Source organism: Hippoglossus stenolepis, chromosome 19 (genome assembly GCF_022539355.2).
Source record: "Hippoglossus stenolepis isolate QCI-W04-F060 chromosome 19, HSTE1.2, whole genome shotgun sequence".
Classification (NCBI taxonomy): domain Eukaryota; kingdom Metazoa; phylum Chordata; class Actinopteri; order Pleuronectiformes; family Pleuronectidae; genus Hippoglossus; species Hippoglossus stenolepis.
This window is the reverse complement of record NC_061501.1, coordinates 13,986,009-14,010,565: the sequence shown is the minus strand read 5'-3', so window position 1 is coordinate 14,010,565 and position 24,557 is coordinate 13,986,009. Positions and strand designations below refer to the sequence as shown.

General features: G+C 41.5%; 1 protein-coding gene across 9 annotated transcripts in view; it reads right to left on the bottom strand.

Moving 5' to 3' along the window:
- Positions 1 to 238: 238 nt before the first annotated feature.
- esyt2b (extended synaptotagmin-like protein 2b) overlaps positions 239 to 24,557 on the bottom strand; it is a 29,725-nt gene continuing 5,406 nt past the window's right edge. Inside the window, exons 2-23 of one of the 9 annotated variants that reach the window (XM_035142098.2) lie at positions 24,422 to 24,463; positions 23,726 to 23,860; positions 23,329 to 23,405; positions 22,436 to 22,508; positions 19,698 to 19,787; positions 16,788 to 16,843; positions 11,904 to 12,024; positions 10,776 to 10,952; positions 10,580 to 10,662; positions 10,120 to 10,168; positions 9,314 to 9,403; positions 9,087 to 9,182; positions 8,262 to 8,363; positions 4,571 to 4,648; positions 4,175 to 4,261; positions 3,918 to 4,067; positions 3,043 to 3,416; positions 2,635 to 2,733; positions 2,238 to 2,369; positions 1,474 to 1,579; positions 1,322 to 1,371; positions 239 to 1,212 (exon numbers count right to left, since the gene is read on the bottom strand). In XM_035142098.2, coding sequence (XP_034997989.2) covers positions 1,140 to 1,212; positions 1,322 to 1,371; positions 1,474 to 1,579; positions 2,238 to 2,369; positions 2,635 to 2,733; positions 3,043 to 3,416; positions 3,918 to 4,067; positions 4,175 to 4,261; positions 4,571 to 4,648; positions 8,262 to 8,363; positions 9,087 to 9,182; positions 9,314 to 9,403; positions 10,120 to 10,168; positions 10,580 to 10,662; positions 10,776 to 10,952; positions 11,904 to 12,024; positions 16,788 to 16,843; positions 19,698 to 19,787; positions 22,436 to 22,508; positions 23,329 to 23,405; positions 23,726 to 23,860; positions 24,422 to 24,463 — 2,340 coding nt within the window. In that variant the 3' untranslated portion in view covers positions 239 to 1,139. Of the gene's footprint in view, positions 1,213 to 1,321; positions 1,372 to 1,473; positions 1,580 to 2,237; positions 2,370 to 2,409; positions 2,505 to 2,602; positions 2,734 to 3,042; positions 3,417 to 3,917; positions 4,068 to 4,174; positions 4,262 to 4,570; positions 4,649 to 7,503; positions 7,567 to 8,261; positions 8,364 to 9,086; positions 9,183 to 9,313; positions 9,404 to 10,119; positions 10,169 to 10,579; positions 10,663 to 10,775; positions 10,953 to 11,903; positions 12,025 to 16,787; positions 16,844 to 19,697; positions 19,788 to 22,435; positions 22,509 to 23,328; positions 23,406 to 23,725; positions 23,861 to 24,421; positions 24,464 to 24,557 lie in introns of those variants that run through there. The other 8 variants (XM_035142100.2, XM_035142101.2, XM_035142099.2 and 5 more) reach the window with 8 other exon arrangements.

Genomic DNA, 24,557 nt, shown 5'->3' with positions numbered 1-24,557 from the left:
AGCGTACAGTTTATTAAATTCTGTTTTTAAGTTAAATTAGTAAAAAAATAACATTGAATTAACATCTGTTAGGTTTATCTGTTCACTGTTTATCTGTTTACTTCTTTTCACTCTCAAAAATCAATAAAATAGGTTATTTCACCAGAGGGACCCAAACTTCATTAAAGATCTAAAATGTTATTAACATCTCATGTGGAAATATTTCATTACACAACACACGTAAAAACAGGGGAGACGGTTTTCAGAAGAGAAACGGTTTATTCTTTAAAAGCCACGAGGCATCAGTCATTCAGAATATTGAAATTAAGAAGGCCAAAAAATTACATAGTGGGTTTTTAAGGCACAGGATAGATAACAAGAAAAGATTGAAAAGCTCCAACAAACAGTTACAACTGCGTGGCCAAACATTTACATCAGGCAGCCCTGCTCCGAAAAGGAAAATCGTTGCCTCAGTTTGCTCATTTGGTTTGAACAACAATCAAAGTATTATTCAAGTATCCTTCATTTATATTATACAGCACTTGTTCATAGCCCTAAGATGCCCCCAGCTCCTCAGTATCTCAAACAACCAGTATTGCACAAAGTCCTCTTAAAATACACAGAGCAATCTTTTTTTTTTTTTATTCTTTGCATATCTGCATTCCATGTTTGTCATCAAGCATAAAGACGGAGAAGAGTTAAACAATCAAATAACACTTCATGACAAAAAATATAGATATAAAAGTCAAAACTGCTACTTTTGTGATTGAGTCTGTTCCTTTGGAAAGAGTTTTCTCACACGACAAGTTTGTCCCATTTAAATAAAACTACGGACAAAAAGCCAAAAACAGTTTTGACGGATTTCCACATCATTTCCTTCAAGGAAACATAACGTTATGAAAACCCCCCCGCGAGTCCCGGTAAATGAATTAGCAACTTCATATTTACATAAAACACTGACAACAGAGACGTGTCAGTTCGTGAGTTTCAATACAATGTGTGAAAATATCTTCAAATCATCACTAATGAAATATTAATAATATGACAGGAAATGTTCATTAACAAACATGCTGAAATACTTCCTGTAAATGATATGAAAAATAAACATGGGAATAATGTGACCTTGGATTAACAAGGTCACTATATTACAGCAGATGGTTTCACAATGTGAGGAGCGAGTCTTGAATGCTTGTTAGACCTTGAGATGACGATCCATCTTCACTTAAACTATACCTGCAAGAGAAAACAAGAAAAACAAATATCTAAGTGATAGAACAGGCTGATTATTGGCTGAAGAAATTACTCAATAATATACAGGAGAAAGGATAAAATGCAAGTTTACCATTGCGTCCATCCTCTTGCTATATCCTCGCCACTTAAATCTACCAACACCTGCAATGTTTGATAAAAGGTAAGAGATAAATGAAGTTACTAGAGAAGTTGGGTCCGGCTCTGTTGCTAGAGAAGTTGTTTGGAAACAGAAGAAGAAGTTACCTTTCCTAAGAGCCCTTTGTGTTTGGACAGGATGCTTCCTCCGTTCTTCACCGCGACATCCAGAGTTCTCCTGTGCAGCTCCACCATAGATACACTAAACTCAAACCTGTAACAACACAAACATTTTATATGACACCATACTTACTCAAATTAAAATAGTTGATAAACATCAAACATAAATCGTAGGAGCTTTATTACTCATCTGCAAACCCATAACAAAACAAATTCTAATCACCCCTGAGTCAGAGTGAATGTTTGTGCCAGATGCAATGAAATCTCCGATGAGTGTCCCGGATAGAACGCGTTCAGGTTTTAAATTGAGGTCACCGTGACCAAATCTGCAGAATATCCTTTCAAGTGTTTCGGAAATAGGAGCTGGAATCCAATCTGCCTGCTTCTGATCCGAATGTATCTTTGCTCAAAGGGGCCGAAGCTTTGCTGCAAACATTTAACGCTGCGATCAAATATTTATTACTGAGAAAACAGTTGTCATACTAGAAAATATCCCATGACTGCAACTTCTAAGTGCTTGTAGTGTTAGTTTAGCTTGTGTTGGTGATGACTTAGGTCTTACATCCTTAAGATACCAAATTAGCTCCAAAGGTTTATTAAAACAGAGTTAGCTGTCGAATTTACTACTAAAACTAAAAATTCATAAAAATGCAGTATAAACCCAACAACCACACTCATCAAACCACTAATTCTTAAATTACAAATATGCAACTGACAGGATTTATTCAGGTAGTGTTAGTCTCTAAACCCACGTTTGATCGTAAACAGGGTTAAGGGTCCTCTTCATCGTGCTGGTCTTCCTCCTCCCCGTCCGGCTCTTGTCAGGCAGCAGATAGAGCCGGATGAAGGGATCGGAGCCGTCTTTGGTGAAGGCTATCAAGTTACTGAGGACACACAGGACAAAAATGTTTCACTCACATGTTGCCAGGCACTTGTTGCTCAGGTTAATGTTGTGTACTTGTTCTTAACTGTGCTGCATATTTCCACACTGAAGCAAGATGGTCGGCATATTGAAGAATCTGTACCCACAAATCAAAATGACTTGAGACTTGGGCCAAAAACCAAGGACAAAAATGAAAGAGTCCTCTGGCGACTTCACAGCAAAACACAATTTTACATTCAGTGGACGATGGCAGCTGTGGACCTCACCGGCAGGCGTGCACCACCACAATCAGCTTGTTCCTCTGGGAGCTGTGTCGAACGGTCAGCTGGACCTCACCCAGCGGGTGCTGGCCAACGGCCGAGCCGCTGCAACCACATCAGAGACAGTCAGGATCAAGTCAAGACACTGCAACTGAATTTATACAGCACACGTGCACGTCATTGGATGCAGAGATAGACAGATTGCTTGAAAGGTAGAAAAAGGATGAATACAGACACATATTTAAAGGAATCAAGGTGAAATTCTCTGAAAGGAAACTGCAAGATTTAAATAAATAATAAATATAAGTAATAATAAAGTTCTCTGAAATGTGGTCAGTAAAATACCAGAGAAATAAAAGAAGAAAGTTGGAGAACACGTGGGAAACCGATATAAAAATATTTTTTGCCATTTACTTCTGCAGCTGACGAAGCCGTTGCTGCAGCTCCAACGTGGCGAAGGGCAGAGAGATATCCGAGGCCAGGCTCGGCGTGGACTCCTTGTGAGGCAGGTGTTTCTGGGAACTGGACATGCAGGTGCTCAGGTTGGAGACGCTGCGACGAGGGCTGGCGGCGTACGGCTCGCCGTCCCTGTGCTGCAGGGTGAGGGTGGAGGCGTTGATAGGGGGTGGGGGAGGGGTGGGCGGAGGCAGCGGGGAGTCTGAGGCCGAGCGTCTTTTGATGGGGGCTGTGGTCGGCTGGGGCTGTGGCTGTGGCTGTGGCGCGCTGGATTTCCTCACCTGGACGAAGGAAGGCTGGTCGGAGGAAACCTGTTTCTCAAGGGACAAGATCTAATGGATGGCAAAAATGTTCAATGAGAACTAAAGCTGCAGAGTATTGGAATAACATGCTGCGTATGTTTTGTAATAATGTGATCATTTATAATAGTCATTTAATTTCCTGTCAAATGCTGAAGTTATCACCGATTATTCAGATAATTATCTATAGGTCTTGATCTGCTGAGTCGACAATCCAACCACCTCATTCAATACGATGTTGTAAAAGTGAGTATAAATGTTTTTCTCTTCTAACATCCAAAGTGAAGATGTACTGAGAGAAACTATGAACAAGAAAGTAATGTTAAAGTCAGGGTTCTTTTAGAATTAAAGATCTGATCTGAGATATTTGAATAATTGATTAATTATTATTTTCTTGATGAACATAAAATGATTCCCCACGTACTGCATAACTTGAATCAACAGAACTTGTGTCCTGGCGTCGTCCGTCTGAAATAACACTTCTCATCACTAACACACACAGAACCAGGTAGAAGGGAGACAGAGCATTTTTACCCTCAGAGCCATTTTCAGTTTGATGGTGGAGCTGGGCCCCGAGTTCTTGAGAGAAAAGCACTGAGTCAGCGTCATGTCCTCCTCCAGCAAGAGGCTGCTCAAAGGCACCGTCAAGTTACCCAGCGTGCATTTGTGCTTGTCATCCTTAACCTGTGAGTTGAGGAAGAAGAAAGATCAGCCCGTCAGCTCTTCCCACCCTTTCGGAAGCTTGTGCTTATGAAAAATACACGTTGTCATGAGTGGTTCTGCAGGATTACCTCCACCTCCAGCTCCTGCCTCCTGGGATTGTGGACGAGGAATGAGAAACAATCTTCCCAAAGAGGCTCCTTGGTCTTGTAGCGGATCTTTATGGACAGAGAGGTTTGTTAGCGGTTAATTAAAAGACACTTGGAGCAACTCATTAAAAAACACTATTCTGGAGAAATTGATCAATGGAGCTGTCGGTCATTAGAAAGAGCTGTATTGTCCGGCTGCGTTCATGTTCATGGTTTGGTCGTCCAAGTACTTTCTACAACTTAAAAGCATCCCCAAGACAAGTTCACTTTTTCTCCTTCTCTCATAACCTCAAATCACAGACTGATAAATCATTTCTGGAGCACAAAGCCAGGACGAAATTGCCCAATGTAATAACACTAATGGACTCTGTGACTCACCTTACTCTCCAGAGACTTGTGTCCGACGGTGAACTGGACGTACGGGCTGGGCTCGGCGCTGCTCTTCTTCCCAGACTGCTGGAGAAAACAGAGACATGGAGCTGACTCCCCTCAGTGTGACACACGATGTAGAAGCCATCAGCGACACGCAACATAATTACACCCAACCTCAAACATGAGCTTGCTGTGAGTCTTTATCAAGCACTCAGTGGTGAACACTCGACTACCCTCATGACAGGCAGGGCTGCAGGCGGAGAGGCTAACATGCCAAGTTGTGTCTCCTCTGCAGTCTAATTTTAGTGTGCCGAGCTCTGACAGCTAAGTATTATTCAGTATTCCTTGCAGAATAATAATACCCTACATATCTACAAGCCAGGGGCTGTGGGTCTTTACTTACTCGACAACCCATCCTTTCACTGGTGGATGGTGCTTAAATTTGTCATCTATGTCTCAACCAACCTTAGAATTAAGCTGCACGTTGTAGACGTGGGCTGCTAAATAGAACCCAACTATTTGATCTGCCGCAACTTGAAGTGCAGCACGTTGAATAGCATAAAAAATCTAAATGTACAGATTTTCACATTCATTTTCAAGGTCTGTATTTCTGCTACTGATGCAGGTTGCTGTTATCTGAGCACCTACTTTTATCTGAGTTGTTTGTTCACTTTATTAATTTAAATTTCTTATAAATTGCTATATTTACACTGGTAGGTACCTCAGACCATATTTGTACTGGAAAATGCCTCTTGATTTAATCTGAGTTGTTTGCTTTTATATTTCTGCTCTTTTATTTGATGTATCATCTTCCTTACTAGGAAGCACTTTGTAACTGTGTTTTGAAAAGTGCTACATAAATCAAATGTATTATTTTTTATTATTATACATGATTTTAATGTTCTTATATTCCATTAATGATAGATTTATTTATTATTGCGCTATGCGGGGCGGTTGTGTCTCAGTTAGAGAGCGTCATCCACTATTCAAAAGGTCGATGGTTCGATCCCTGGCATCTCAGTCTGCATTCCAATGTGTCCTCGGGCAAGATACTGGCCTATAAAATTGCCTCTGGCTGTGCTGACAGTGTGTGAACGGTGAGTGATACAAGAAGTGCTGCATTGATGCACTGTAGAAATGTATGAGCGAATGAGTGAAGGGATTCGAGCGGTCGATATGACTGGAAACCGCTGTATAAATACATTTATCTGTACATTTACCATGTTTTATTGTAAGTCTTCTTTCTTTTTTTTGCTATTTTACAGTCCTGCAGGAGTAATACTGCGTTCTGTGGCTGACGGAACATGGTGACGTCAATAGGAAAAGATCTTTGTAGTTAGGGGGCGGGTTCAGTTTTAGAGAAGCCAATTACATTTTTTCTCTAGAGGAAAAAAATTACTCATGACAGTTTGCGTAGCCCTGCAGGGGAAGGGCCACAGGTCAAATGCTGCCAATGCTTAATCTAGGGATGAACATGGAGGCTAATTAGACTCAAAGCTTTGAATGGGTTTCCCGGCAGCTTCTTACATACATAGATCAATTTGTATGGAGCCTGATCCCAAGTGTGTATCTATGTAATCAATTCAAATGTACAAAGGTTTTAACTGATTGTTCCTTAAGATTTATCTTTTCATCGTTGGGGTGAAGACTTTGATTGTGCACTGAAGCTCACCCTGGTGTGCACCTCATTGTGAATTCACTCTTAATGATAAGAGACGTGTTCATCCAGAATATTTGCCAATGTTCTCTGGGTCTCTGTTCTGATGTCAGGCCCGCAAGGAGACTTTGTCACATTTATGCAGCATTTTAGATTTCCGAACATGTCCTCGGCACAGACAGACTGAGGGGAAGGAAAGTGTTTGCACTTCATTTGCCCTATAACGCCAAATAAAACTGACACGCGATGCCGCGGCGGGTTTCACCCATTGCTGCACAGAGGGAGTGTCACCGAGTGTGTGACAATGGGATGCTGGACACTTCCTGGAAATGTTAACGGCAAGAAACGACTCACGCTACCTGGAACAATGCAGCAGTTAATTTCTGAGTAATGGTTTGTGTAACCTGAGGCTGTGCTTGGTTAAGAACAGCTGCATATTAGCCAGTAATGTTGTCACTAAACTAAACTAAACTAAACAAGGAAATCATGGTTGAAAAACCCACAGTGAGGCACATTTTTATTACTATGATTCTCGCCTCTGGCACAGCCTCCCTGAAACCTGAGGGCAACAGAGAATCTGGAAGTTTTTAAAAGGACAAACTCAAAGCCTACATTTTCATGGAGTTTTTAAATTGGATTATACTTATTTATCTGTCAAGTGTTGACAGTTTCACAGATGTATCATTGTATTCTATTTTATTTATTTATTAAATTATTTACTTACTTTTCTCACCCTGCTTTTTATCTCTGACATTACTTCCTCCTATTGCTTACTCTTCTATAATGCTACTATTATTTTTATATTTTATCTCTCTATCTTTCTTTGCTGTTTCCTCATTTGAAATTCATGAGATATACAGCAGCGCTTATTCAGTCCTAGTTAACATTGTTTTTCTCGGCGGTATTCTTTTTATCGATCTTATTCTGTAAAGCAACTGTGATAATGTTGTACTGTGGTAACGCAGCATGTGTTGTTCTCTATGTGTGAATGCTAAAGAATTGACAGTTACAAGCAACCATAAAAAGAATAAAGAGTGAAAACTGCCCTTTGTGTACAGTAATACTTGAGTGCAACATTAAACTCTCGCATGCACATCCACATGAAGCAAGAAAGAGGTGTACAGCACAAACAAGACACACACGACAGACGGTGCAACCATCCACCTTCATGCACGTAAGACAATCGGCTCTGCTTGTGTGACGTCAGATGGTGCTTGAGGGCCAACACAGGAGCGACACCGGGTGTACAATGTGCACATGCCGTCCAATTTTCCCACATTACCTTCAGGGCCTTAAAGACTGACACTTGCTTCAACCCGTCATAGGTGAAATCTGACAGGTTGCTCTTTAAGCCACAAGGAGATTTGGGGGAGAAAATCACACCCACAGTTAGTAGGACGGGACTGATTTGGCATGGTTGAGAAGAGGCATGAGACAGACCCAGATAATAACATGAGTTGAAACATGTATGATGTGGGTACAAAATAAAAAGAAGAGTGAGGGATGGTGTTGTAGCTGCTGCAGGGGGCCAACAATGAAAACACAGGTCTGAATAAAAAGAGTATGTCCAAACAACTAAATTTAGCAGTGTGATAATAACTACATACAATGACAGAGAGAAGCTTTCTGTAAAAATCTATTTGACTATTTAGTTTGGTCCCAACCACTTACATGGAGGAGGCGGAGTTTATGACATGTACTGCAAACATCCACCAGAGGGCGATCAAGATTATTTGGCTTCACTTTTGGGCAGCTGGCATGTCGTCCATCTTGATAAACAGTCTATGCCACTGTGCAACTTTTTTTAATGACAGAGATCATTATGAACTCTGTCACTTGGCTGAGTCTTCGGTTCTATTTTCTGCTCCTTGTTAATAGTTATTGGAAACTACGAGAAACTTTCATTAGACGTTTACAGTCGTGCAGCTAACACATGCTCCAAGATACACGTTTTAAAAAACACCTGTTACTGTTCAATCCACATCATTGCACACTGCTAATGCTAACACCGGCACGATGCAAACGCTCCGGCGGACTCACGAATATTGTTCTATACGCCGAAGTATTGCTCTCGCAAAAGACGAGGCCAGATGCTCTCCTCTCACTCAAGTTCCCACAGCCTAAGCTGCCTGTGAAGACACTCTTGGGTGAAGAGGCAAAGAGAATAAAGAGTTATGAGGACTGAGATTGGCAACAAGTGTCATATTGAAATTAGATATTAAACCGAAGGACTCCAGACACTTTATGACCTTCAATGCAATGACAGCATTTTAAACCTTACTGGAAGAACATAATAATCCTGAAAGATTCAGGTTATAAAGATTCACGGTTCTCATATTATTTTATACGAGACAAAATCTTTAAGAAGTAATGACTTGATCATTTAACTAAAGAGCCATGTGGTACAACAGGCTACAACCACAATGCACTTGTTCTTTTCTGACTAGGTTTGCTGTAGTTAGGATAGTGAAGATAACAATGTAAAAAATCAAGCCTGGTTGTGTGTTAAACTGTGAAAAACAAATATCAAAGAACATAAAAAGCAAATGCGATGAAGTGTCACAAAGCATGAAACAGTATGGTGACAGGAGAGTGGGGCATTGCTGCACATTGACAAATAATCCTTATTTAAACAAGAGTGCTACAACGGAATATCTTACTAAAATGGCTCAGGGTGGTGCTGAATGTGGTGTGTGTGTGTGTGTGTGTGTGTGTGTGTGTGTGTGTGTGTGTGTGTGTGTGTGTGTGTGTGTGTGTGATTTGGGAGGAGAATAAATATATTTCAGTGCTAGAAGAAGTGCATGAAGCTACAGTATCGGGACAATAGCATTGCCAATGTCAAAAATAAAGATTGCAGTCTCTTACTGGCAGGTTCTTTGCTGAGTCCAGATAGACCACCAGCAGTGCTGATGACAGCCCGTCATTGGCCAGGCTTCTGTCTGCCCGCACACTCCGCAACACCTGATTGGAGGAGAAGGACAGGACAGGCAGTAAGATAACCATGACTGACATGTATCAAATGCACAAGCGATGACACATGTCTTCTACTGTTCTGTTAAAGCAGGAGTCATCATAAAAAGTTATTATTTTACCTGGTCCAGCTTCTCAGTAGTGGAGAGCAGAGACAGCCACTCTAGTTTTAAGTGGAGCTTCCCCGTGGGAGCTTCTTCCAGGTCAAACCACTGGAATAATGTCAGAAAACATGAAGTCATTGACGGAATCAAACTATTCCATTTGTGGCTTGAAAAGTGTTTCAACAACCCGGAGGAGATTTTCTTAAAGGGAGAGTTCAACCTTTTGGGAAATTCATGCATTTGCTTTCATTTGAGTTTGTTGAGAAGATTGAGTGCTCGCTGACATTAAATAAACCTAAAGACTCTAGAAACAGGACTAGAAACTAGATGATTATATCCTGATTCTTTCATCCGTGGAAGAAAACTAACATGATTATTGAGCTGATGTTTTAGACATCAGTGATTAACTGACTCGTTGGGAATTGTCTGGACAATTTACCAGGGGGTGGTAGAAAAAGTTCTAAAAAAGTCCGGAACTGAATCGGACATTTGCATTCTCACATACAGCCCCCTTGGAAAATGTCAGGAAAAGATCTAGACTTCAGTGTATGTCTGGAAGCAGCTTGAGAGCAGCTGGTGGGCTGAGTTTGTTACCTGTGGACAGAGCCAGGATGTGTTTCACCCTTTCAGTCTTTATGCTAAGCTAAGGTAACTGGCTGTAGCTTTAGATTTATTTACATACGCACAAAAGGGAATCAATCTTCTCATACAACTCTGGGCAAGAAAGGTGAATAAGCATATTTCTACTTATTTCAAAGACTCTTTGTAATGTGTGAACTCTCAACAAATTCTAATCAAATGGACAATAAAAAAAAGTGTCTCACCTCATCAACCTTCTGTTCTTTGTGCAGCTCAGTCATATCGATCATGAGGCTGTGAATAACGGCACATTATTACTTAAATTTGAATGGCAAACATCCAAAAGACAAATGACACCTATTAATCCAAACAGAGTGAGTCCAGTTATTGATCGACTGCCTCGTGTGGCCGGAGCGGGGCGTAGTGTTACAGCCTTGGGGCAAAATAATCGGTTTTGCCCTTCAGCCTGCGGAACAACATCACTACTTCATTTTAATTGATGTAGGCAGAGATACCTTGGACACCTCGTCTCAAGGTTTCAACATTGATGTTAGTATTAAAGGTAACGGGACACCAGAGCCTTAGCTGGTAGACAACAAAGAAAGCTTGTTCGTCCTCATCAAATCACTGAGGAGCAACAGACCATGTTTCTTCTGATTTATGTGCGACAGGATCAGAGCAGAGCGTGAGATGAGAGAGACTCACCTTCCCAGGAAGTCGTCTTTGTCTGGATCTTCATCAAACAGCTCGATCTCAAGATGCTGACCCGAGTGCTCGTACACCAGTGCCTAATGAACACAACATTAAATAATCAAGCAATAGACGGATTATATATGTTAAATAAAGAATTAAAAGAACTTTTATTAGAACTACAATGTTGTTAATGTCTCATACTCGTCACCTCGTAAACTTCATTCCACTTGGGATGGAGGCACTCCTTGACCGTTTTGCTCTGGAACAGCTGGTTGCCAATCTGCACGACGCCGTACGGGTCCGACTTGCCCTTGATCAGCCCTCCCAGAAATTTATCCTTCCCTTCCAGATCCTGGGCCTCCAAGAAGTGGATCCTCAGGACTCCCTGCGGACACGTGCCGAGAGCACAGCGTTAACGGGGAGCGACTCTGAAATAGCAGCATGTGACACTTGGAGGCCACAGTGGAGTCAGAGTCGATAATATGTGACATTACCGACAGTGCTCGGAATGACTGTGTGAGGCAGAGTGGGAGGAAAAACTGTGGCTTGTTTCCAGAGTGAGATGTTTGTGATTAAAGTTAGATCAGCATCTAATTACATTACACTGTAACTTTCACGAAAAGCTAGACTGTGTGTGTGTACATGTACAAACATCGGACTAGGGCTGTTATAATAAATCATTTCAATTGTTAATAGATCTGTTAAACCATTTACTTCATTAAACAATTAAATGTTTAGTCTATAAAAACACGGTTTGTTTCGTTTTATGAACAGTCTGAAACTCACAGAAACATTACATTCAAATTCAATAAACTTCTATATGAAAACATGATATATAATAGAGAAGAAAAGCAAATGCTCATATTTTCGGTTTATATTGAACACTGTATATTATTTCCTTGCGTTCATCCTGTACATTTACCTATTTATTTAGACATTTTTCTATTGTTGCTTCAGAAAAAATTAATGTTTACAATTATTCCTCTTGGTGGCGGTCAAAGCAGCAGATATCTCGAGTAGAAATAGTTTAACCCCAATGAGGACACATGCTAATGTCTGTATCCTGTTGCCATGGATACAGACAGCAGCACTAAAGCCTTGACATGCTTTTTGTTGTTTGGGTTTCGTTCTGTTTTAAGGCTCAGAGGTACTTCAAATCTCTGAAAACAACTTTATGATTAAAAAGGAAAGACAGACAGAACCAATCAAGGCTTTGAGCCACTAACCATGAATTCCCTGGACGTTTTTACAGCTGAGTGTATGAACGTGGACCGTTAGAAGAGCCATTATAAACATACTGGATTTAATTGGAGGGATTTCAAAACTGCATTAGTACCTTTGGCATAGGGAAGCGCAGCTTGGCCAGTTCCACATCCCCGACCAGAGGGATGGTGACACGGTTGGGTAAAACTAAATAACTGTAGATTATATCTTGAATGAGACTGTCAGAGAGGCCACTGTGAAGAAAGAGGTGGAGGGTGGAGAGAAGTGGGGAAAGAGAGATAAACAGAATAAAGCAATTAATTATTTAAAAGACGGTAAGGGTGCCCTTGGGTTATAAATATTCTCCTTTAATCTCAGTTTAGTGCAGTACATTTCTGCTTTGCATGTGAGAAGATAGTCGGAAAACTGGAGGCGGTTCAAGCATGTTGCTGCTGCTCACCAAGAAACCCCTGAAAGTCTAAGTGATCCTCTAATGATTCAACACTGAGCGACAACAATGACAGTGAGGTCAGAGCAGGGTGTCCATTTATTCACCGGGCTGCCACGGCACCGCTGGAGAAGTAGAATAAACTGGATGTTGTGTTTACAGAACAACTCCTTCATTTATCTGTATCTGGATATCCTGATCTAAAGAGTTCACAAACTGCCCGGGACACCGACTGGAAGATTGAGATTGTCTTTAGAGTGATCACAGCTACTCCACCTCACACAGGCTAAATAAACACAAGGAGCTGCAGGAAACACATCAGTGCTGACACATGAAGTACAACAACATGCTCAGTTGACAAGTGGCCTAATAAATCAGACGTTTACGTACACAGAGCACCTGATGTACCAATCCCCTTTGCTTTCCAGCTTTACACCTGCGCAGAAACATAGAGTAGCTACGTGACGGCCTGTGTGTAATCGGTGTTAATAATTCAACTCCTGTCTGAGGTTTCTTATTGAATTAGGATTAAGGATTCTTTCAGACAGAGCTCATGTGTTCCAGTGAGGCTCTCCAAGCCAAGAACATCCACCTACAGTGGTTCAACTGGCAGCGCAGTTGTAGAAAATCAAAACACAGTTAAATATGTATTTGGCCAAAGCTGAGTTAAACCCATCTTAAATATTTAACTTAAAATAAAATGATTATGCTATAGAAATGGGTGGAAAAAAAACAACCAGAACTGGAAAATAGAAGTAAAAATAAACATAATGCTGAAACAGATTTCTGGCTACTTAAATCTAGCATATGGAATATTAACTAATACTACTTTTCTTGCAACGGAAACATATTTTTGATGTTCCGATCTTTTGTTACATCATATATCTTTATTGATTTTTAAAACTTTAAGAATGGATTGTTTGCATCTTTCAAGTCAAATCAATTAATCAATCCAAACATCTTCCCCCTCACACCATAGGTAAAAACAATAATGATCATTGACAAAGTGAAGAGAATAAATTAGTGTTACACATATTCCTGCATTCACAAATCCATCATCAATTCATCGGTTGATGTTAGAAATGTCAATTATTCGTTTCCAACAGTCCAAATGTAATGACACAGTGTTCCTATCTCTGATCTACATATTAGAACTTACATGCATGTTCTTACTTGATAACAGACCTTTTCCTGATTCTCCTCTGTACAATCTAGTATGAGGTTTCTAGACACATCATTTTCCTTGAGAGGTTTCCTTTAACAAAAGGGACTTATGTTTCTAGTTTGCCGATGGTGATTAAAGCAGGGAACTGATACGACTTAATCCTCCAGCGAATGAAAGCCCTTACTTAAAAATGGACTTGAAGGATCCTACGTTTTTTCAAAGTCTTCTCTAATCCCATCTGAGCCCAGAGCCTGAAACCATGATCTGATTTACCAGGTGTAAACAATGTGCTGCCTCAAATGGGAGATAAGGCTAAAGGCTACCTGGCGTAGTTTAGCAGAGTATAGTTGTAGAAGCCGCTCTGCCGCCTCAACCTCCAGTGGAATTCAAACGACTTCATGTGGTTAAACTACCTTTGAACCACACACATCAATTACTTGATTCTAAACTCATTTATTAACGTGATTAAAAAGGAAGTTGAAGAAGATGGATATTGTGGGGTTTGATTTTGTATTTATTGCCCTCAGCTCTGCAGCAGTGCATAAATATCCCTGTGATTACAAGGATCACAACCACTCCCCAACTCCCATTCATTTCCTCTTCGCTGTCAGTCAATTCATCACACACATCAGCAAACACAGGCTAAAGGGCAAAACTGACCAGTCAGACTGAAAATCCAAAGTCCACCAGCAAACACAGGGTTTCATTATGTAAAACATTCTGCTTACACAAGTAACACTGGAAACGCTAAAATGAGATTGATGAGATTTAAATGTCAAACCACCCGGATCGCCAGCGGGGGGATAATTTGACAGCAGCCGGGCCACAGTCAAGATTGTGAACGAGTTCCAGGATTTATGATTTATTTATGTATTTAATAGAAGTTCCAGCAGTCAATTTCAATCCTGGAATTGATTACTGTAATAAAGGTAAGGGGATTGTTTTTATCATAAATTGGTGAGAATACGGATAAGTTTCTGTGGCTCCTTCAGGACAAAACCAAACAAGCATTCCTCTAAAAACCGAAGCTTCCTTCAGCCTCTCTACGACGCGACACTGATACCATCTTCCCTCACAAACACTCCAATGAAACAAACTCAATTTAGCTGCCAGTGTTTGTCTGGAGTCAGGAGAAACATTCATTTGATCAATCATCAGCTTATCCTCCGATGAAACGCCGGGCTATGGCTCCTGTCTGTGAGCCGATTAGAGACACTATGACTAATCAGAGCCAAGGATTTTCTCCTGTCGAGAGCCGAAAGGTGTAAACCTGCTGCATCAGCTCTGGCTGCACCCCCGGTGTAAACATTGCAATAACAAAAGACAAATGTCTATCATCTTTTGACAGGCAATAACATTTTAGCTATCCTGGCGGCACAGCCCTGTGGATGGCGATGTCTGTGTGCTGGTCCACCTGACTTGAATATCTCCACAACTCTGAGGTGGAGGACCGGATAGCGAGGGTTCATTTTAGATTACTTTTGTGGTCTGCTAACTTTTCCTCTAGCGCCACCATCCATCACCGAAATTTTTTTTTAAATGAAATGTCAAGGCAAATATTGGATAAACTGCTGTGACACTTAGTATAAACGTCCATCTCCCCCTGAGGATAAATTGTGATCACTTTGGCAATCCCCAGAGTTTTCCTCTAGTGCTGTCATCGGATCAAATTTTTAATTATGGCCAATATTTTGTTCCATGACTAATAAACTGAACAATTAATGACATTATCATCAGCTCCAGATTCAGCCGTACAGATTTGTAGTGTGTAGATTGTACATAAAAATAGGTGCAGACTCCGGGTCCAGAAAGTGAAGCCAATGTGGAAGTGCCTGAAACTTGTATTCTCTCAAATGACCAGCAGAGCGCCCTCCACTGGTTTTAAAAGAAGTCAGTTTCTATATAAGTCGATGAGAAAATGACTTTACTACTTCTCACTTGGTTTATAAATACAGGAAACATTTTCCGAAGGAGTTTATCGTCTCAATCGCTAGTGGCGAGTCTTCTTCAATACAGCATTAAGCTCTTCCAAATATGGTTACATCTGGTTTCAAAAAACCAAGATGGCTCTTGAGAAAATGCCAAACACAAGGCTTCAAAAACTGCAGCTCACAAACCAGTGAGTGACATCACAGTGAGCAAGCTAACATGCTTACCTAAGATGGTGAGCAATATACGTGCTAAAACACTCAGTGTCACAGAGCTGCTAGCATGGTTGCAGACTCTTAATCTTGTTTTGATTTTTCATTCTAAACCCAACTCAGCAGCAATGTAAACACACTCTAACATGCAAATAAACAAGTGAGACATGTTGCGTAATGAAAACAGGGTTTAAGAAAGATACAGGGGGGCCAGACAGCAGCTGATGTTGTCTGTCAGCAGCCGGAAAACCTCCACAACCAACACGGCCACGCACACAAGCACATGTGTACACACAAACAGTCACATGCTGGATTGCACCAGCGCCGTGGATCCATTACACCCCCACGGAGCCCTGAAACAGAAGGGCTGAGGGGAGGCCGGTCACTGAGCCGTGCCTGTGTCAACGTGTCTGTCCTCACCAGCAGGGTATAAGACACACAGCCTTAGTCTCAGAAAAGCAGCACTGGCGCATGAGTCACATTATTCGGGGCCGTGAATGATGTATGAACCACTTGAGACAGCAGCGAGTAATTGTGTTGTGCTGTTGGCATCTCTTAATCAACTCTCATTTAATCGCCGCTCGCACAATACAACAACCCGCTGGGGGAGGACACTGAACACAAGCAAGACAAAGTAAACCGGTTATAACAACAACACATTTCTTGATCGGACCTGTTTTCGACCAATTAGATCGTGAAGCCATAATCTTAATGTGGTTATTTTGAGTAAAATAAATATATAAGTCACACATGTATAAAATAGATCGTGTTTTTGCAAAGAGCTTGACAGAAAAAACAGGTTTACCTAAATCAGCAGTCTGGTCAAGCTCTGAGACCAGGAACTGAGGCATCCATCACATCAGGAAACCCCACACCCCAAAAAACTATTTAGCAATTGGTGGAATTTATCTTCTCTGGTAACGGGCCAGCCAGTCTCAAGGGAAAACACACACTTCACTTTTTTAAAAGAGGTTAGAATAAGTGATTCCATCTATCCTACACCCTATACCTAAACCAAAATAGGCTTAAGGTATAATTCTTTGAAAGGTACAATGTGTTCAGAAAGACTTAAAAATCCACAGTACATGATCATGATTACACAACAATGCAAAAGTGATTAATGGCTTGAAAGAGAAGTAGGCATGAGTCCAGGTTCCTGAAACCAAACGCGACAAACCTCATACCAACACAAATCTTTTCCCCTTTAACAGACACAAAGGCACTTTGTTAGATAGCAGGAAAAGCCAGTTTTAATTTACTTACTTGAGCCCTGGAATATCCAGTAGATTACTGAGGCCGGTCCAGTTTATGTCCAGAAGCTAAAAGAGAACAAGAGTTTTTTTGTTTTTTTAATCATTGATATTAAGATCTCTTTTCCAACCTGAGACCTGACAACAAGACGCCACAGTTTCAATACAACGAGATGAGAACACACCGTTCGAAGGTGTGAATGATGTGAATGACAAAAATATATCCCAGCACTTACTCTTATTGTTTCCTGTGCTACGTTTATCACTTGGCTATTTGTTATCTGGCCAACAAACTCCACTGATTACCAGCAGAGTTCTACACAAGTTGCAGCAAAACAATACAAATCAACACAAACTTTGCGGGAAACTTTAACTCTACTTAAATGTATTGTTGCCGTGTTAATAATTTAAAAGGGAAAAGGTGCAACTTATTCTGGCTGGTTTGGCAGAAAAACAACAGTTTTCTGACTTCACATATTTAACAGGAGAGAAAGCACAAGATCCTCGAAGGGAAATGAACACAGAAGCACCTGCTTACTAAAATATTTATAAAAGCAGGTGCAGCCTGGTGGAGTCTCGGACTTTTCTATAATATCAGTGCTGATTTATTTTCGTCTTTTTTATTCAGGGGTGACAAATTGAAGAAATTGAACTTTGATTCACTTGTCGAATCTGGTGAAGAGAAGAGGTGTGTGAGACACTGGAATACACACACAGATCCTGCCTCTCTCTCAGGAAAGCTTTGATGTGCTCCTGCATGCTCCGAGCTGTAGGAGCAGTATTTTCTTAATGAGCCTCTCCCATCCTACTTTTCTGCCCACGTTGCTTCCACTGCAGCAGATGCACCGAGCGCTGCAGGGAAGAGGGCAGCACTGCAGCGCTGTGAGTGATGTCGGAGGAGGGGCGGCTGTGTGTGGGGGAATGCTGTAGAATGACACACCCTTGATTTGCCTTGTTGTATTTGGGTTATTGTGGTTACTAGTAACTCCCAAATATAGACCTAGTGGTAAATGAGTCAGGGAACCAAATAGTTGACCGGAACAATTTTTTAATTTAGATCCTCAAAAGTGACTCAATGTAACAGCTTCTCAATTTTGAGGACTTCCTGTTTTTTTCTGGTTGATATTATTATAAATGTAAAACCTTTGGGTGTACGTTGATATGATTGGTATCAAACTTCTCATTTCCCGTCAAGAGAGTGAATAAACAATGTAGAACAGTTCATTTAAAACCCAAATTTGATGTGATATCCAACAGAGAAAAGCAGGAAATCCTGAACTTTGAGAAACAAATATTGCAAATTTGGGTTTTTATTTTTTTAATTTTCTAAATGATTTCTCCACAAAATGTTTTGTCACAACAGAATTCCACTCTCCACTCTGCTTCATGAGTCATCACATAAAGTGTTTGTTCAACTGTGCTGGAGCGATACAATCTCTCTCTCGCCGTGTGTGTTACGTCTTTTTATTTACACTGCACTGAGTCGCATTAGTGCAACCCCTCAGGCAGACGAGGCTGAGACCTCTCATGGTCTGGAAATGTTTCCCTTGGCACTCAGGATCCGACCTTTTAAGGCCCCCTGAGGAAAGGACGCTGAGTTATTGGGGTTCCTCAGAACAGTGTTGCTATTTTTTCATTCAGTTTAATATTCCTCAACTGGAAGCAGGAGGAAGATTTAGATGCATTAGTGTGTGCGTGTGTACAGTATACATGTGGGACTGCACTGGCATTTATTAACTGCTGTTTTCACCCTGCAGCTTCCTACAGTTACATCTTCACCGCGAGCGTTAGCACTGTGCAGAGAAATCTGCCAAAGTAGGGCTGTGTTCATCTGCAGCTATTTAAAGCTCTGCCATAGTTCCACTGGGTCCTCCCATTTGGATTATCCTGGTCAAACATTTTGTAGCTGTGCAGCAGTGGCTCTGCACAGGGGTTTCCACAGGAATATTGATGGCATTCACACTGACAAATAGTGGATATGCAAGCAGCTGGTAATGGTAAAAACCAACTGGCAGTCGGGACTGTGAAATGTTAAAAAGTACATCCTACTGTGATTCAGCTGTGATTTGAATAATGAAATGATCATTCTGGGTCCAGTGTATGTTCATTATTCAGAGAAGCATAGTAGGAAACCAGCCAGCAATTAGTTTTATGAGGTGCAATAAAACACTAATGGGATAAAAGACATCCAGGACATTTTGGGATATTCACAGGAAAATGTTGAGTAAGCTCTTCTTTGCAAACATGTCAGATAAGATAATAACAAAGAATGGGTGTTACACTGCTGCACCATTTCATCTGCTGGAAAATATTCAAATACCTGGGTTTGTATTTTAATATCCAAATAATATTCAAATCTCAGTTTAATAGATTTCACTCAGGAGGTAGAGAGGGTCATCCACTAATGCCTGCTGCACACCACAGGATTTTCAAATGTTCTAAACACAAGTACGCAGCATCTGGTTGGTGACGTTTGCCGTTCAAGCTCGCTCTCATTGGCTGTTGTGGGTTTCTACTCATTCCCCCCATACACTGGTCTTTTCATATTAAACTAGCCTCCCTATGTCTGACCGTCGTGAGAACTGGATCAGATTCATAATCTGCCCGATTATCCTCTAGTGTGCAGCAGGTTGTTGATTTGATCCCCGGCTCCTCCACTGCGCACTGAAGAGTCCTTAGGCAAGAAGCTGAACCATATGTTTGCAGCTTTTCTGTCCGAGTGTGAATGTGTGAAAGAAAAACACAGGATATAGTCAGTGTGTGTGAATGGCTGGTGAGTGTGTCTCGAGTGCAAAGTGCTTTGAACGGCTGCTAAGACCAGGAAAGCGCTACATAAATCCATTTATTCTAATCATACTGCATTTCTTCAGGTGTCACTCTCACTGTGAACTGCAGTTTCCCAACCATGGACGTCTGTACTTACTGGCTTCTTGAGGAAGAACAGAGACAGAGCCCCGACGAGGGGCATGTCACCCAGCAACGGCTCCATCACCACTCTCAACACGCCGTGGATCTATGGAAACGAGAGGAACACACATGCACACACATATTTACAACGACAGATCTTAAAGGGGACCGACACCATCCTGGCCCCTTGACATTCCTCGGCGGTGGAGCCGTTAGCTGCGGCGCGTGACAGGTTGGAAACCCGATCGCAGCCTGTCTTCACACCTGCCCCGTGTCATCCTCCACCTTCTCCATAACATATTATGACAATTACAAGGATTACAGTGTTGGATGCGCTGGATGTGTTATGTGGACGCCGCACAGCTGCTCTAATCCTCAGCGGGGAACAAGAGGATCTTTGAATTCTGAATTTGAAAGATCATTGTTTAAAACCTGGATAACTCATCTGGCAATTTGTCAACTGTAAAATGGAAGAAAATCCCAAATCAGCAAAAATTCAAGGTGACCTCACCTTGAACTGAGACATAAACCTCACCTGGGTGTGAGAATTCACGCACTAATCTGAGATTTTAGTTTCCTCTTTATGCAGCAATGTCACATTTTACATCCCAGTGATACTTCGACGTTATGCTCGCTTCTAGCTTCAGGAAACGCTGGTATAAGTGTTTATTTATCATTGTATTGACAAAACTGTCTTAAGGAATAATGGCGTCTTTAAGTCAGGGTTATCTACACAAGCAATGGACCAGCAGGGAATCACAGAAGCAGATGGGTCTTCTATTTTTTTTTTCTATTTGGCCTTTATATTCCTTTCGGAACATAGGCCATTGATGAATCGTTTCCACCCTCGCCTGTCTTGAGCCATCCTCTCCAGCTGTTTCCACGTCAGCCCCTTCTTCTTGAATTCCTGCTCTGTGCTCCTTCTCCAGGTGTTTTTGGGTCGTCCTCTACCCCGTTTGCCTTGTGGGTTCCATGTCAGTGCCTGTTTTGTTATTGCTGTTGTGTTTCTTCGTAGTGTGTGTCCAATCCAGCTCCATTTTCTCCTTAACAGCTGTATATCTACTGTTTCTTGTTTTGTGCATTCCCACAGGTTGATGTTGCTAATTGTGTTTGGCCAGAAGACTCCAAGGATGCGTCTTAGGCAGTGGTTTATGACGGTTTGCAGTTTGTTCGTGATGTTAGTGGTGGTTCTCCAGGTTTCGGAGCCATTAGGCTAAATAAATAATTAAATATCCAACACCAGCCAGTGTTTGACCCCACTCTAATGTAAGCATTGTGAGCTCTGTGTAACGTAGACCTGCTCGATGGAGACCGATGCATCAGTGTTTGATAATGAGCTGCAGAGAAATGTAGGTCTCCCTGAGTAACATAATGAGGCCAGTGCGCAACAAATGTCTCCCAGGGACGAGACCTAAGAAGGAGACACCCTGATTGTTTTTTTCCTTACCGCTGAGTTTCACCGCATCAGAAACACACAAAAGAACAGGTTTTTAATGAGAGCTGAATTATCTGCTGAGTTCTCTTCCTAATGACAAACGAACCGGGTGAGTGAGACCAGTAAAAACACAGATAAAAGCATAAAAATCTGTGTTTCTCAGACGCTGCTCAGTCATTAGATTGTCGGGATTGCACTTCTTTACATTTAAGCATCTAATTGCTGAGTTTGAATGTTCTTATATTGCTCGATTTCATCTATTTTATAACCTCCCTCAAGGGATTATGTTCTAATCAGCGTTTGTTTCTCTGTTAGTTCGCAGCATTACACAATTACTATTACACATCTTTCCACAAAACTTGGTGGAAGGATGCAGTATGCATGGGTCTGGACCCAGGATTTAGTTTTCCACTTTTAACATTTTGAGATGGATGGATCTAGATGAAAGCATATTTATGGCACTGATATACGACTGTGTGCAACTTGGTGAAGCATGATTTGATTTAAGGGGACTGTTGGGCCGTTGCGGAGGTATGAGTGCTACTCCAGTTCCAATCTCTTTTTTTTTACCTGTAGTTATTCTCTACTTGGGCTGCTGCAATAACAAGGATCATTTTATCTTGTGATACGTGAAAATCCAGAATATGACGCCACTGAAATGAAACAGACCTTCACCTCGATTAAACCAACAGATTTCTCTCTGGTTTAAAAACTGCCGGAAACATCTGAGATTAAGTACACAACTCGACAAATTATAAGTCTAATGAATTTTACACAAGTGACACAGAAATGTTAAATTGAATCAATATGAGCAAAGAAAATCTAATTTTGAACTGCTCACAGCATTGAGACTCTAACAAAACAAGGAGACACTGTTTTCTATCATAAGGGATCAAGGCTAAATATTGTTAGGAACCAGAGCTGTAGAACATTTCATAACAGCTGTCCACAGACGCACTGCCTGATTATTTGTCTCCTTGAAGTTATTAGCTTTATTATTACATAACTGGCGAGAGCCTCATTAGTATGAATACACACATTCCTCCACCTGTGGGGGTCCAGAGTTGAATTTACTCTTTCAGACCAGAGAATGATTAAATAATACAATTAAACACTTACTAATTTTATAAAAGAATATTTAACGAAAAGGAAAAAAAGCTCCTGTCCAAATGAATTGAGCATCCTGTTATTACCTGCTGTAGGGAAGGACAGGCCTTTACCTGGAGTCACTTTTTGTACATTCAGCGCTTCTTGTTGTTTTAGGGAAATGAACCTGTGTGAGGATGTGAAACAAGTCAGACAAAAGCAAATGTCCTCACCTGGATGCTCTTGATTCCGGCTTTGCAGTAGTAACGTTTGACGTCCACATCAATCTCTGTGTTGCCAACAAAGCTGAGTGACGAAAACAAACAGAAAAATACCTCTAGTGACACTTTAGACATCATGGTGAGTTTATGTTTTATTCATTATCTTTATGGAGTTGTTCGAAAAGCTCCGGCTGAACAAACACTAGCATGCATCACAGCGTTTTCCTCCAGAGGCTCATTCAGTCACTGGCTTTTCTCACATCTTCATGCAAACAGTTGGGATATAAATGCTCAAAGCTGCCTCGAACAAGGCTTTAATCCTTTTCACCGTTTTTTTTAATTGCCTGTTACTGTTTGTACATTTGTGCAGGGAAGGATGAAAAATACATTTAATTGTCTTCTTTGTTTAAGTTTATTTGGCTGCTCTGTAAACGTTAGGTCTTCTGCTGAATTTCTGGTGAAGTAGCTGCTCAAGGAGTGTTTGCTAGAAACTGTGCAGTAGCCAGGATATTTTAAATTTATTAAAAATAGATTTAGGGATTTTCATTCTTTTGAATTAGCAATTCCCTTCTACTATCTGTAGAAGACAACACTTTTAAACCAGAATCAGAAAGATGCTACAGACAGCAAACTAGAAACCATCTTAAAATGGGATCACACCAGCCACAACGACACAAATGACAGATCAACACCTGCCAGTGTACCTCTGTGGCAGTTCTCAGAACAGTAGGTGTCTCCAGGACAACAGTTTGCATTATGACACACACACACACACACACACACACACACACACACACACACACACACACACACACACACACACACACACACACACACACACACACACACACACACACACACACACACACACACCAGAGATTTAAACATGGATCTGATTCGCTCACCTTATCTGTAGATCCATGATGATCTGTCGCTTATCCACATTCTCTGTGTAAACCTTGACCCCGTTGACCCTCACTGGCTACACCGCAACAGAAAGAAACCATTATGGCCACCGCAGTCCTCCAATCCATCAACACCACACCAATAACACCCCCCACCCCTCCATAACGCCCACGTGTTCAGCACAAGGTCGACCCCTCTCCTGACCCCACATGGAAACTATTTATGAAACAAGCACACGTGCCAGCATGTACGTATGTCCACATTCGGGCTCCCACACTCCCTCGCCAGCTGTCCCAACGGCACCTGCTGCTGGTAGTCTGTTTTTGCCACTGGGACAACATGTGATCAGTGGCAGTGCCCGCGAGCGCCGTGCAGGAAACGCTGAGGGGTGCTCACTTTTTCTCCCATGTCGATTTTGCTGAAGCAGAAGGTGCTGAGGTGGGCGTTGGACTCCTTCACCGCCGGCTCGATCGTCTCGCGGAACAGCTTCTCCACGAACTGGCAGATGTAGGGCCACATCTGTTTCACTGTCTGAGGGGAAGCAGGAAGAGACTCAACTTCAAAGATAAATTACTGTAGAGTTTTGATGTTGACAGACTAAAAGCAGGTCCTCTTTGCATAATGGAACTAAAAGGGCATGTACACGTATGTGCACTTTATAACATTGTGTGATGCTTTACGGCATATGAACATCACAACATCAACTTCACCCTCCTTAGGCTATTTCCATCACGTCATCTCTCACACCGTGAATGATATAGATACTTTCAAATATTAAGGGTACAAGCATTTACTCAAACGTGTCAAGCAGGGACAATAACTAATTCAATTTTGATGCCTGCACAGTGCGCACTCACGAGAGCTTTAAAATGAACATCCAGGTTGTTGCCATGGGGATTCGCAAGGGTTAATGCACTTTACGGTGCCGTAGAAATGGAGCTGCATGTTAAGTCGGATGTGCAGCGCTCGGTGTAGCAACACTCACAGCCCCAGTGGGAAGAGGAGAGAGAGCAGGAGGGCAGCAGACATCCCATTTTCCTCCAGGTTTCATTCAAGCAAACAAATGAAAGAGACAGCCGCTCAATTCTTTACCTTGTTCAGCCACTCCACTCGCTCCACGTCTGGGAAGTGCACCTGCGACGGAGAAACAGAGCAGATGTGTTGCTTTCAATAAGTCTGATAATGCAGCATTTTTCAAGGCAATTATCAGACATATAATCTATAATCT